At 44.6% G+C, this 14,967-nt stretch overlaps 1 protein-coding gene and 1 pseudogene across 7 annotated transcripts in view; both read left to right on the top strand.

Annotated features, from left to right (window-relative positions):
• Positions 1-5,256, top strand: part of LOC139406525 (methyl-CpG-binding domain protein 3-like) — a 20,570-nt gene extending 15,314 nt beyond the window's left edge. For 4 of the 7 annotated variants that reach the window (XM_071149202.1, XM_071149203.1, XM_071149198.1 and 1 more), the window contains 3 exons: positions 306-483; positions 638-781; positions 3,336-5,256. In XM_071149202.1, coding sequence (XP_071005303.1) covers positions 306-483; positions 638-776 — 317 coding nt within the window. In that variant the 3' untranslated portion in view covers positions 777-781; positions 3,336-5,256. Of the gene's footprint in view, positions 1-305; positions 484-637 lie in introns of all 7 variants that reach the window. The other 3 variants (XR_011634000.1, XR_011634001.1, XM_071149200.1) reach the window with 3 other exon arrangements.
• On the top strand, positions 4,608-14,967 carry LOC139407933 (unconventional myosin-Vb-like; annotated as a pseudogene).

The raw sequence follows: 14,967 nt of genomic DNA, 5'->3' as shown, positions 1-14,967 counted from the left end.
TGTCAAGAACTGCAACCCTGCTGGGTTTTTCACACTCAGCCGTTTCCAGTGTGTGTCAAGAATGTTCCACCACCCAACGGACATCCAGCCAATTTGTCACAACTGTGGGAAGCATTGGAGTCAACGTGGGCCAGTATCATGTGTGGAACACTTTCGACACTTGCTCTGACCAATTGAGACTGTTCTGAGGTCAAAAGGGAAGAGGTGTTCCTAATCTTTTGTACACAGTGTATAATCCCCATTTCCCATTAGATTTTTTAATGTCTTCTCACTTCTGTGATTGTGAACACCTGTCTGTCCTACAGGAGTTGGACCTGGATGTACAGACAAGACTCTACTGTCAGCGATAGCCAGCGCCCTGCACACTAGTGCAGCCCCCATCACCGGTCAGTTGTCTGCAGCCGTGGAGAAGAACCCAGGGGTGTGGCTCAACACGACCCAGCCTCTCTGCAAGGCTTTCATAGTCACTGACGAGGACATCAGGTACATACAGGAGAGGACATGAGCTCCAGAGTCATATTAGTGCTATGAATAATTGAATCTGTGTAATTAAGAGTTTCCCCATGCTATTTAGCTAAATTGCAGTCCATATTTCTAACAGTTGTTTTTGTATGTTATCTCATCATGGTGAGTGTAGGAAGCAGGAAGAGCTGGTGTACAGTGTGAGGAAGAAGCTGGAGGAGGCTCTAATGGCGGACATGTTGGCTCATGTGCAGGAAGCAGCCAGTGAGGGCGACTCACTCAATGAAGGCAATGATGACATGGAGACTGTATAGCAGAGGTAGGCTACCGTTCAGAGAGACTGTATAGCAGAGGTAGGCTACTGTTCAGAGTAGAGGTCGACCGATTATGATTTTTCAACGCCGATACCGATTATTGGAGGATGACAATTAATGTAATAATGACAATTACAACAATACTGAATGAACACTTATTTTAGCTTAATATAATACATCAATAAAATCAATGTTCAATTTGGTTTAAATAATGCAAAAACAAAATGTTTGAGAAGAAAGTAAAAGTGCAATATGTGCTATGTAAGAAAGCTAACGTTTCAGTTCCTTGCTCAGAACATGAGAACATATGAAAGCTGGTGGTTCCTTTTAACATGAGTCTTCAATATTTCCAGGTAAGAAGTTTTAGGTTGTAGTTATTATAGGAATTATAGGACTATTTCTCTCTATACCATTTGTATTTTATTAACCTTTGACTATTGGATGTTCTTATAGGCACTTTAGTATTGCCAGTGTAACAGTATATCTTCCGTCCCTCTAGTTAGCGCGCGCTAACTAGCTAGCCATTTCACTTCGGTTACACCATCCTCATCTCGGGAGTTGATAGGCTTGAAGTCATAAACAACGCAATGCTTGACGCACAACGAAGAGCTGCTGGCAAAACGCAAGAAAGTGCTGTTTCAATGAATGTTTACGCGCCTGCTTCTGCCTACCAACTTGTATGCTCAGTAAGATTATATGCAACGCAGGACACGCTAGATAATATCTAGTAATATCATCAACCATGTGTAGTTAACTAGTGATTATGATTGTTTTTTATAAGATAAGTTTAATGCTAGCTAGCAACTTACCTTGGCTTACTGCATTCGCGTAACAGGCAGTCTAATTGTGGAGTGCAACGAGAGAGAGGCAGGTCGCTATTGCGTTGGACTAGTTAAATGTAAGGTTGCAAGATGGAATCCCCCGAGCTGACAAGGTGAACATCTGTCGTTCTGCCCCTGAACAAGGCAGTTAACCCACCGTTCCTAGGCCGTCATTGAAAATAAGAATGCGTTCTTAACTGACTTGCCTAGTTAAATAAAGGTATAAAAAAATATAAAATAAATAAAATCGGCAAATCGGCGCCCAAAAATACCGATTTCCGATTGTTATGAAAACTTGAAATCGGCCCTAATTAATCGGCCATTCCGATTAATCGGTCGACCTCTAGTTCAGAGAGACTGTATAGCAGAGACAGGCTACCGTTCAGAGAGACTGTATAGCAGAGGTAGGCTACTGTTCAGAGAGACTGTATAGCAGAGGTAGGCTACTGTTCAGAGAGACTTTATAGCAGAGGAAGGCTACTGTTCAGAGAGACTGTATAGCAGAGGTAGGCTACTGTTCAGAGAGACTGTATAGCAGAGATAGGCTACTGTTCAGAGAGACTGTATAGCAGAGATAGGCTACTGTTCAGAGAGACTGTATAGCAGAGATAGGCTACTGTTCAGAGAGACTGTATAGCAGAGATAGGCTACTGTTCAGAGAGACTGTATAGCAGAGATAGGCTACTGTTCAGAGAGACTGTATAGCAGAGATAGGCTACTGTTCAGAGAGACTGTATAGCAGAGATAGGCTACTGTTCAGAGAGACTGTATAGCAGAGATAGGCTACTGTTCAGAGAGACTGTATAGCAGAGATAGGCTACTGTTCAGAGAGACTGTATAGCGAGGTAGGCCACAGTGTCAGTGTTGTTGAAAGATGAGAGAGACCTTGCAGACTGTCGAAAAATAGGAATAAATCCAATACTGATGATGGCTTGATGCCAAAACATTTGTGCTCTGTTTTTCACCTTTAATTTATGCATTTTTCTGCACAACAAACTTTTAGGCATCATGATGCAGAAAATAAAACATCTATATATTTGCATTTTTTGGAAGTATTCCTTTTTCTTATTTTCTACCTTTTTATTTTGACAGGGAGTCAATGCTGAGACCAAGGTCTCTTTCCAGATGATCTATGTTTAGCACAACAATACACATGAAAATACAATCAACATCCTATTTTTCGAGAGTGTCGGGGTCTCCATCTCTTCCAGTATTTTGAGAACGGACACTATTTGGTTTAAAAGGACCTTTAAAGTGCGTAGACGGCCAGCCTGTTGTTGAAAGTACATATGCTGCTGCTGCTACTGTTTATTATCTATGCTGTTGCCTAGTCACTTTACCTATACCTATATGTACATATCTACTGCCATTACCTCGTACCCCTGCACATGGGCTCGGTACTGGAACCCCGTGTATATAGCCAAGTTACTCATTGTGTATTTATTCCTCATGTTTTTATTTTTCTACTTTTATCTCTGCATTGTTGGGAAGTAAACATTCCACTGTAGGTCTACACCTGTACACAATTGTATTTTATCTGTAAAATGAGAGGGTTTTTCAGGCTTCCACAGCATTTATGGGCTCCCCCCAATTTCTCAACAGATGTCAGTATATTAAATTCAGAGATGCAAATCATGCCACCCAAGGGATATGGTATGACACATTTATAATTTGATTTACAATCTGTATTATTTGTTTAGCTATTTCAACAAACGTCTGTCTTCATCCTCTCTTCCAGGGAGATGGGGTGTTATAGAGTAGTCTGGATGGGTTTTTCAACTCCTTGTCAAATGACAATGAAACCAGGAACCCTGTACCAATCCAACCAAAAGAACTGCCCACTTTCTGCCCATCCCCTTCCACGTGCTACCCCTCTGAAGCTCTGCCTACCTACTGTCCACCTCGCCCACTGTTTAGCCTCTTCTGGCACCAGCCCCATGAAAGTACTTGGACTCAGGAATTCTGAATCAAATTGATTATTAGCTAAATTAGCTTTCTTTTGAAAAAGATAGCATGAAGTAAAATGTTGGCAGGGCAGAGTGAAAGAGATTGGTTTCGCACAGTATGATGAATTGAGTGTTCAAAGATGTAGTCTTTTTGTTTTGTAAGACATTTTATGGATTTACTGAATGTGAGTTATGTATTGTGACGATCATGTCGTTGTTAACCCACCCCAAAACATGTTTTAAATTAATTGGGATATTTTGAATTAGAAGTGAATTCTGTTTTTTCCATGGGTTTTTCTTTCTGGGTGTCTAATGCACTCCATGAGGATAGATGGGCCATATTTTAAAGGTACTTTGGCTTATTTTATAGGGCTATGTGAGAGGCTTTGGTGAGAGGGAACAAGATACTTGCCTAAATGATGATAATGTGGCAGGTAGCCTAGGGGTTAAGGGCGTTGGGCCAGTAACCGAAAGGTCACTGATTAAAATCCCTGAGCCGATGAAAAATCTTCCCATGTGCCCTTGAGCAAGGCACTTAACCCTAGTTGCTCTGGATAAGAGTGTCTGCTAAATGACTAACATGTAAATTATGCACTCTAAATTCTAACGCTTGTGTTAGTCACAGGAGAGAGTATTAGTGAAAAATCACTGGATCATGTTCTCAAGAAAATATCCTTATTGTTGTAATGTAGTCCATATAAACCCCTTACCCAGTACTTATGAGTCAGGCCAAACTGTACGGAGTTATAATGGGTACAGTACTTATGAGTCAGGCCAAACTGTACGGAGTTATAATGGGTACAGTACTTATGAGTCAGGCCATACTGTACTGAGTTATAATGGGTACAGTACTTATGAGTCAGGCCAAACTGTACTGAGTTATAATGGGTACAACAGTTATCAGTCAGGCCATACTGTACTGAGTTATAATGGGTACAACAGTTATGAGTCAGGCCAAACTGTACTTAGTTATAATGGGTACAACAGTTATCAGTCAGGCCATACTGTACTGAGTTATAATGGGTACAGTACTTATGAGTCAGGCCATACTGTACTGAGTTATAATGGGTACAGTACTTATGAGTCAGGCCAAACTGTACTGAGTTATAATGGGTACAACAGTTATCAGTCAGGCCATACTGTACTGAGTTATAATGGGTACAACAGTTATGAGTCGGGCCAAACTGTACTGAGTTATAATGGGTACAACAGTTATGAGTCAGGCCATACTGTACTTAGTTATAATGGGTACAACAGTTATGTAGAATGGACCCTCTGTCACATGGATCCTCTGCTACATGTTGTAGATTTTATTACTTTTAACACTCCCTGTATAGGTGCTCACTGAAGTTGTTGGTTTAATGTTGGTGTTTCTAGCCAATGCACATTTTTCCCATGGCCATGACTTCAGTCAACATATTTTTAAAATGTTTCCAATAATGTGTCAATGCCACCACAACACATGCTGCCTCCTTGTTATCTTGTTCACTGGGTGCCAGGCAGTAAGCTAAGATTTTTTTTGTTTGAATAAAGGTGAAGATTCTCAGTGTTGAGAAAATGAAATGAGCTTTGAACATTTACCTACATTTCTCAAAATTTGATGTATGTATGAAATGTCAAGCTCAATGCGATCCCTATCCCACATCAGCAGGCTGACTGCTGAACTGAATTGGATTGTGTTACTGAATAAAATGTATCTGTATTTCAACAGTAGTACAGTTTCTTTGTCGGTGATTGGTTCAATGTCTATATATATTGATGACATACTTGATACTCCAATGTCTTGTGTATCATTTGAATACTACAGGCGTTCCTGCAGTGCTGACAGGCCTCCACATCTCAGGGTTAACTGCTGCTGTGAATGAGACCATAGAAGAGAAAGTGCTTGTAAATCCTTCCATCTCAATCACCTCCTCCTTGAGATGAACAGTTAACCTGGCTGCTCTGAGGTTTTCATTTCAGCCTGTCAGACCAGTGCCTGGACACATGATAGAAGGGGAAGAGGACACAAACTGTTTTAGACCTCTGCCTGTTGGAGTAACTTAGGAGTCTATCTACTCTGGACTTGGTCAGGGCCTTTGCAGACAGAGGCTTCGTGTCTGAGAAAGCAAAGAAAACGATTATGATTGGAACTATTGAGTTGTACACCAAGGTAAGCGTTTGATCCAGCATATCTGATTGTAGCTGAGTAGACTTCATTTGTTGACAGTTTGTTTTCACTGACATGTTCTTGGTAGAAATGGATTTGATATCATGTTGTCATTGTAGTTTGTCAGGTAGTTTGCCCCCGGTGATGCGTTGTGCAGACCGCACCACCCTCTGGAGTGCCCTGCGGTTGAGGGCGGCGCAGTTGCCGTACCAGGCGGTGATACAGCCTGACAGGATTCTATCAATTGTGCATCTGTAGAATGTTGTGAGGGTTTTAGGTGACAAGCCACATTTCTTCAGACTCCTGAGTTTGAAGAGGCGCTGTTGCATCGTCTTCACCACACTGTTTGTGTGGGTGGACCATTTCAGTTTGTCCGTGATGTGTACTCCCAAGGAGCTTTAAACTTTCCATCTTCTCCACTGCTGTCCCGTCGATGTGGATAGGGGGGTGCGCCATCTGCTGTTTCCTGAAGTCCACAATCATCTCCTTTGTTTTGTTAACATTGAGTGAGAGGTTATTTTCCTGACACCACACTCCGAGAGCCCTCACCTTTAGGCTGTCTCGTCGTTGTTGGCTGTCTCGTCGTTATGTGTGCCATTCAGAGTGAACAGGGTATGGTAGTAGGTGCCAGGAGTACCGGTTTGTGTCAAGAACCACAACGCTGCTGGGTTTTTCACGCTCAACAGTTTCTCCGTGTGTATCAAGAATGGTTCACCACCCAATGGACATCCAGCCAATGCGACACAACTGTGGGAAACATTGGAATCAACATGGGCCAGCATCCCTGTGGAATGCTTTCGACACCTTGTGGAGTTCATGCCCCGATGAATTGAGGCTTTTCTGAGGGAAGGTGTCCTTGATATTTTATGTATAAAAGGTAATAGGAAAAAAAATTATTTGTATTCCTACAGGACCTTTCATTCTACCAATAACACTGTAATTTTCACCAACCATTCATTCCAGGTATTGTGTTAGTGGCTCTCAACCCGTATGACCAGCTGCCCATCTATGGAGCGGGCAGGACATGGCTGACATGGAGCCTCACATCTTCTCTGTGGCAGAAGAGGCCTACCGCACCATGACCAGGTCAGGGGTTAAAGGTCAAGAGCCAGGGGTCACCCTCCTTGGCCTCCATTTTATATGCCCTTTGTTACTTCAAGACACTACCGTTTGGCCTGCTTTTTGGGGGTTTGGGCGAGGGTTGCTGTTGTTTGTAAAGATCTACAGGTAAAATGTGAGTGACTTATGGATGTTCTTGGGTCTGAAAACAAGAGAGCCTTTGATCGAGTCTCTTCACCCTGTGTGACAAATGATTCTGGAAATAGGAATAGTTATTGAGTGTGTAGTTGTCTCTGTGTGCAGGGAGGATAAGAACCAGTCCATTATAAAGAGTGGGGAGTCTGGAGCAGGGAAAACGGTCTCTGTTAAGTTCACCATGCGTTACTTTGCCATAGTGGGAGGAGTAGCCCAGCAGACCAGTGTGGAGGAGAGAGTACTGGCCTCCAACCCCATCATGGAGGTACATATGTGTGAATGTATGATGAATTCTGCTTTCCTGCAATCAAATGACCTTAAATGCCCTCATGGGTGGAATATTAATATTTTTCATAATTAATTTTAAAAAAAAATATGTAAACACCAAAGATCTGGTGTTTCTATGTGAAGCCGTTTTGATATATTTCAGTCTTATGTGATGTATATACTGTAAAGTATAATATTGGGATGCAAACTCAAAATGTAATACATTTCAACTCTGTATCTGACATGGTACCATGTCCATGTGTGTGAAGTGTATACTTTTGTTTCAAAGTAGATTTGTTTAAGACTACCAAAATACCCTTTGCATGACCCTGATTTAGCCCACTGCAGTAAAAGTTTAACCTGTAAAGCTGTTCATGGTTTTCTTTTTGAAGAGTGTAATTTTGGAAAAAGCGTATGAAAAATGTGTACTGTATTGTGGCAGTATTCAGTTGTAAAGGTAATAACAAAAATTATGTCATCTATTGTAGTTATGATTATCTCCTTTACTCTTTAGTCTATTGGGAATTCTAAGACTACCTGCAACGACAACAGTAGCGGGTTTGTGAAGTACATTGAGATAGGCTTTGGATGGAAGGGAGATATCATTGGGGCCAACGTGAGGATGTACCTGCTGGAGAAGTCTCGAGTCGTCTTCCAAGCGTCACAGGAGAGGAACTACAACATCTTCTACCAGCTGTGTGCCTCCAGAGACCTGCCAGAGATGAGAGTCCTCAAACTCGGTGAGACTGCATAGAATTCATTAACATATCACAACAATAACAGGGAGGACGTGAACATCAATGGGTCTAGCAGTGTTTTTCAGAAAGGGTTCATTTATGTAAGTGTTTTGTTGTGTATCTCTGTAGGTAGTGCTGATTCCATGCAGATCCTAGGCACTGATGATGTAGTAGATCTGCAGCACACTCGCAATGCATTCACTATACTGGGCTTACAGCATCTATCTTACACAATACACATATCTATGCTAACATGTTTACTCTGCATATAGTCCTATCCAGTATGATCATGCTGCTATGTGTGCTCCTACAGGTGGGCCTCCTAACCAGCAGATGGAGCTCTTCAGGATCCTGGCAGCTGTTCTGCACCTGGGCAATGTCAACATCCAGGCCAATAGGAGACCTGGTGATCGAAGTTACATTGTATTTTTTTCTTAACTTTTTCCACATTATTTCCCTGAAACACACAAAATTCTCTCAAATATCCCATAATCAGTGGGAGGAGTGTTCCCTGGCTGTGTTCTCCAAGCTGCTGTGGTTGGCCCACTGGCTGTGCTAACGCAGGCTGGCAGTAGGGGGAGACATGCTGGTCAAGCCCATGCCCGGTCAGCAGGCCCTGCAGGCCCGGGACGCCCTGGCCAAGCATGTGTACGGTCAGGTGTTCACCTGGACTCAACACAGCCCCTTGCCCAGAGGGATCAGGCCTAGTCATTTATTGGGGTGCTGGACATCAATAGCTGAGTAGTAAGGACAGGGAGTAACACTTGACATTAGGTTGGTCTTATACCTGTGTAGTGACATTGTGAATACTGTAGTAACAACATGGTATTAACATATTCCCCTCTTTGACCATTTGTTTTTGGCAGGTTTGAGAACTTTGAAAGGAACAGTTTTGTACAGTTCTGTATAAATTATGGCAATGAGAAACTGCAGCAGCAATTCAACAGGGTGAGTCACCAAGTGTTGTGTGTGCACCTGCAAGCATGCGCATAAATATTAGTGTCTGTCTGTTTCCATGAACTCGTTGTCCTCATGTCCCCTCAGTAACCCTTGGTCTCCTCCTCTCCTCTCCCTAGCACGTGTTCCAGTTGGAGCAGGAGGAGTATGTCCGTGAGGAGCTGCCATGGAGCAGGATAGAGTTCAGTGACATCCAGCCGCTCATCGCTCTCATCGAGGGACAGCTGGGCCTGCTGGATGAGGAGTGCAGGGTCAGTCAGTCACAGTCCTGGTTTCAATCGAGACCACATTGTGTTGTCTGCTTTGTGTTAATGTGTCCAAACCAGCTTGAAATACAATGAATAATGTAGTCAGGATATGATACTGAATCATCAACGTTTGCACTGGCAAGCCAAGAATGCTTTGCGGTGGATTTTAAAAATATACTGTTGTCTTAAGTCCAAAAAGCAAGTCCTGCCAGAAAAAGTATTGCTCTATTAAAAGTCAATCATCAAAGTATTTATATAAAAAGCAAAAGATTTCTCAAGTGTATGTTGATCCAGAAAAACCTTACCCCCATGGTGTCTGTTTCCTTGATCAGATGCCTAAAGGCTCAGAGGAGAGCTGGGCTAGGAAGCTGTATGATCAACATCAGACTAATGACCCAAGTCCACACTTCTGCAAACCTCGCATGTTCCATCACTGACTTCATCATCCTGCACTTTGCTGGACTACAGGAAAAGGAGGACCGAGCATGCCGCCATTCTCATCGATGGGGCAGTAGTGGAGCAGGTTGAGAGCTTCAGGTTCCTTGGTGTCCACATCACCAACAAACTATCATGGTCCAAACACACCAAGACAGTCGTGAAGAGGGCACGATAACGCCTATTCCCCCTCGGGAGAGTGAAAAGATTTGGCATGCATCCTCAGACCCTCAAAAAGTTCTACTGCTGCACCATCAAGAGCATCCTGGTTGCATCACCGCCTGGCATGGCAACTGCTTGTCCTCCGACCGCAAGGCACTACAGAGAGTAGTGCGTATGGTCCAGAACATCACTGGGGCCAAGCTTCCTGCCATCCAGGACCTCTATACCAGGCAGTATCAGAGGATGGCCCTAAAATTACCAAAGACTCCAGCCACCCTAGTCATAGACTGTTCTCTCTGCTACCGCCCGGAAAGCGGTACCGGAGTGCCAAGTCTAGGTCCAAAAGGCTTCTTAACAGCTTCTACCCCCAAGCCATAAGACTCCTGAACAGCTAATCAAATGGCTACCCAGACTATTTGCATTGTCCCCACCCCACCCCCATTTTTTCGCTGCTGCTACTCTGTTTATTATCTGTGCATAGTCACTTTACCTCTACCTACATGTACATATTACCTCAATTACCTTGACTAACCTTTACTCCCCCACATTGACTCTGTACCGGTACCCCCTGTATATAGCCTCGTTACTGTTCTTTTATTGTTGCTCCTTAATTATTAGTAAATACTTTCACACTTTTTAAAAATTAAAACTGCATTGTTGTATAAGTGCTTGTAAGTAAGCATTTCACTGTAACCTGTTGTATTCGGCACGATTTGATTTGTACAGGCTATTTGACCAAGAAGGAGAGTGATGGAGGGCTGCATCAGATGACCTGGCCTCCACAATCACCCAATGAGTTTGGGATGAGTTTATTTATATTTATTCAACTATGCAAGTCAGTTAAGAACAACTTCTTATTTACAATGACAGCCTACCCCGGCCAAACACGGACGACACTGGGCCAAGTGTGCGCAGCCCTATGGGACTCCCAATCACGGCTGGTTGTGATAGAGCCTGGATTTGAACCAGGGACTGTAGTGATACCTCTTGCACTGAGATGCAGTGCCTTAGACCGCTGCGCCACTTGGGAGGCCGGAGTTTGACCGCAGAGGGAAGGAAAAGCCAACAAGAGCTCAGCATATGTGGGAACTCTTTCAAGGCTGTTGGCAAAGCATTCAAGGTGAAGCTGGTTTCTACAATGTAGAAAATAGTTTAAAAAAATAAGTAAATAAAAACTCTTGAGTAGGTGTCCAAACTTTTGACTGGTACTGTATATCCATGCTGTCTCTTTTCACTTAAACGCATTGTAAGGACTGCATGAACACTCTTAGAAACAAAAGGTGCTGTCTAGAACCTCAAATGGGTTCCCAAAAGGGTTCTACCTGGAACCAAAAAGGGTTCTCCTATGAGGAGTCGAAGAACCCTTTTGAAAACCTTTTTTCTAAGAGTGTAGGGGTGATCTACAGCTTTCCCCTTGTCAACACTCTTGGCTCATTGTTGCAACCTCCTTGTCCTACTGTAAGTATTTGAGTGCATCTCAATAAGAGGTGTCCTCTTGTCATTTTGAGGGAGGCTTTACTGAGGAACCAGCTCTCAGCTGTCCACTTTTGTCAGTTTGTGGTGAAATCTCAGATCTCATCCTAGAGTGAAATGAAGGACAGTAGACAAAGAGAGTTTTTTGAACCCACTGTAACCCTCTGTTAACCTTGTGTCTGTATTTTGTCTGTACATTGTCTATTGCTGGTAGCACCTATTCACTAAGTCAAATTCCAGGTTTCTGTAAATGGACTGGGCAAATAAAGTGATTGTAATTGTCTGTCTCTCTGTCAGTGTGAGTTGGTGGCTGAGCTTTTCCAGCAGGGGGCACTCTGTCCCTGTCAGGTGGGAAGTCCTCTCTGCCCAACCGCAGTCTGTGCTCTGGCCCTGGAAAGATATTTCACAGGGATCACAAACTGTGGGCTTCCAGGTACTGTGTTTCCCCCTGCTGTGACCAGGCAACAACACAGCCAGTATCTACACCTATTATTGAAATGTATCTTCATTTCCAGTTTTTTTTTCAGTTGACAGAATGTATTTGTTTGCTGCAATATAATGTCTGTATTGCTGTTCTGTGCACTCTGTTGTTCTGTGCACTCTGGGACAGGAGTGAGAGTTTCTGTGTTCCTTCATGTTTCTCTATGTATTTAATATATGTTAAATATTGTACCTGTCCTGTACCTAAGTTGATGAAAAACACACAAGGTCTCAGACTATTTGTACTCACTTTGTGAAACTCTGTCTCCCTCCTCACTCGAACATCTTGGTTCCAGGTGGACCTATGCAGAGTTCTTTATCTGGTACCGGGTGTTGCTGCGGGGTGGGGTTCAGACCCAGTAACAGATTCAGCCGTCGTGCCAGCGGGCCCTGCTGGAGATCATCCCAGACCTGGAGCAGTACTGCTTTGTAAAGACCAGGGTGTTCTGGACGAGGCAGGTAGCTCTGCTGGAGAGGCTGAGGGCAGAGAGGCTGAGGGCTGTGGGGATAATCATCCAGAGCTGGGTCAGAGGCTGGCTGGGCCACAGGACATACATCAAGACCCACTTGGGCAACACTCACCATCCAGAGACACACCGGAGGAGCCCTGGCCAGGCTGTGAGAGCAGAATAACTGACTGTGGCACGATAACACATCCGTGTTATTTGACTGTGTACTCGTACTGCCATATAGTACAATGTGGCAGGTTCTGTTTGCGATAATATAATGCGTCTCTTCTATCCTCCCTCTTCCCCAGGTGGTGGCAGAGCGGGCAGCGGTGCGTGGCTGGCTGGCCCGGCAGGCGTACAGCCGGGTAAGGGCAGACATGGTGCTGATGCAGCGCTGTGTGAGGCGGCGGGCAGCCACGAGAGAGCTGGTGAAGCTGAAGGCAGAGGACCGCTCGGTGGAGAAGTTCAGAGAACTCAACAAGGGCATGGCGGTCAAAAGGACGCAGCTGCAGCTCAGGGCCGACCAGGAGGTGAGCTACCAGGGTTATGGTGGGTGGTGAGAAAGGGGATGGGATGGTGCGTGGGTGGAGGTGTAGAAGGGTGGAGAAGTCTGGGAAGGAGATGTTGAGGGGGCTTCAGAAGACAATGGACTGGGGTGGTTTTGGATAGGTATATGAGACCAGGTGTTTGTAGTGGGCTGGTGAATTTCGATGAGGTTTTGGTACATCCAGGGTGAAAAAAATAAATGTGCGAAATTAATAATACAGAAGTGAAAATGTGTGTGTGTTTATGTGTGTCTTCAGATCAGAGATAGCAGTGCTCTGAGAGAGACCCTCCAGGCGGAGCATAAGGCCCACAGCTCTGAGCTGGACACCTGTGGTGGGCGCTAGTTAAACTGGAGAACCAGCTAGAGACACAGCTCCAGGCCCAGCAGTCCCATCCCAGCCCCTCCGTCACAAAGAAAGAGATAGATAAGAGGGGGGGGGGGGCAGAGGAGAAAGCAACCCAGGAGATTATATGACTCACACAGGTAGAAATTGTTGATCCTAATGGATCAGGAACATTCCTTATGGTTTTCTGCAGAGTAGTGGTATTTAAGGTCACTGTCACTGTCCTCTTTCTCTGTTTACAGTAGGTGAAGGCCCTGCCCTGCAGGTAGAGAGGGACTCTTTGGGGAAAGAGAAGGAGGATCTGAGCACTCGCTTCCTGAAGCAGGGGAAGGCTCAGGAGGGCAGTATTCATAATTGCTATATGTTCTGATTTAATGTGTGTATCTACATTTGTCTGTAATCGTATGTGTGTGTGTGTGTATATATCTATATATATATATATATATATATATATATAGTCCAGGTGGTGGCCAAGGCAGGTAAAGCTCTGACAGCTGAGCTGCATGAGGAGGAAGTACCAAGACTTGCTCAGAGAGTTCACCAGGCTGGAGCAGAGGTACAACAACCTCAGAGAGATGAGCATGTTCACTGAGGTAGTCATATCCAACTCCCTTTTCCACTAGCTTGGGTGCCAACGTGAGGCATAAATGTAGCATTATAGAGTGATACCCAGGCTATAATATTCAACCTCTCTAAAAAAATAAGTATATTTCTCTGTTACCACTGCAGCGTACTAAGGGCCACAGATGGACAGATTCAAACCAGAGCCTGATCCTGGAGCCCCCATCCCCATCTCTGTCCCCATTGTCGTCCCCCTTTTCCGGTCTCCCAGCCTTCCCGGTCACACCTTTCTTCTTCGGCCTTGCTGCCCTCCCCTCTCCAGAGGAGCTGAGCAGGGTTAGCGTGACGTCCCCCACCACAGAGAGGCTGGCCTGGCACAGCTGGGAAGATGACAAGAGAAGATCTGGGGCACGCCTATGATGCTGTATGAGTGACCAACAAGTCAGTCCCTGTTTCCTGATCAATACCTTCACAGCAATAAATATGTTTTATTGTGACATACACCGGATAGGTGCAGTGAAATGTGTTGTTTTACAGGGTCAGTCATAGTAGTACGGCCCCCTGGAGAAAATTAGGGTTAAGTGCACATCGACATATTACTCACCTTGTTGGCTCGGGTATACGAACCAGCAATGTTTTGGTTACTGGCCCAACGCTCTAACCGCCAGGCTACCTGCCACCCTTTATATATTTACATTTTGTTACCAATAAACTAATGCAGATAGATTCTACCCCCTGTCTGTGTGTACCTGTCAGGTTCCTGGAGAGCCAGCTGCGGAGCCAGCACTCTCAGGAGGAGGCGGAGTTGGAGGCCCTGAGGCTGCAGGTTAAACTGACCTGCTCTGAACCCTCCTCCACTGCACACCAGCAGGTAGGGCCTCATTTCAGTGGTCTGGTATCTTGAGCTGGATTACAGTGCAGATACTATAACTTTGGGCACCACTGCCCAAAGACAAGACCCGGTTCCTCTGCATTGCTGCTGTCACTGCCATGAAGGGGGCTCTGAAGGTACACACACACATACACACGCACACACTCACAAACACTTTTCTGCTTTTACACTCACGGCGCTCTTATCCATTCTTATCCGATCGTTGTGTTTATCTCCTATCAGAAACACTGTACTGATGTGGATATGACAGCACTGTGGCTGAAGAACACCTCCTCACACAGGATTAAAATGCTGTATATGTGAAGGATCTCTAGGATGGCGCTGTGGATCTGGTGCCATTGACCTTTTACCTCACTTTTTACCTCATTGACCTGAACCGTGCTCTGAGTGACCTCTTTATCCAGGACTATCAGCAGCTCCTGTCCATCTCTGAGAGCCGCCTGCAGCCCAACATTGGTACAACTGACTAA

The sequence above is a fragment of the Oncorhynchus clarkii genome, chromosome 4 (genome assembly GCF_045791955.1).
Source record: "Oncorhynchus clarkii lewisi isolate Uvic-CL-2024 chromosome 4, UVic_Ocla_1.0, whole genome shotgun sequence".
NCBI lineage: Eukaryota > Metazoa > Chordata > Actinopteri > Salmoniformes > Salmonidae > Oncorhynchus > Oncorhynchus clarkii.
The sequence above is the reverse complement of the archived record's forward strand: the minus strand, read 5'-3'. Positions and strand labels throughout refer to the sequence as shown.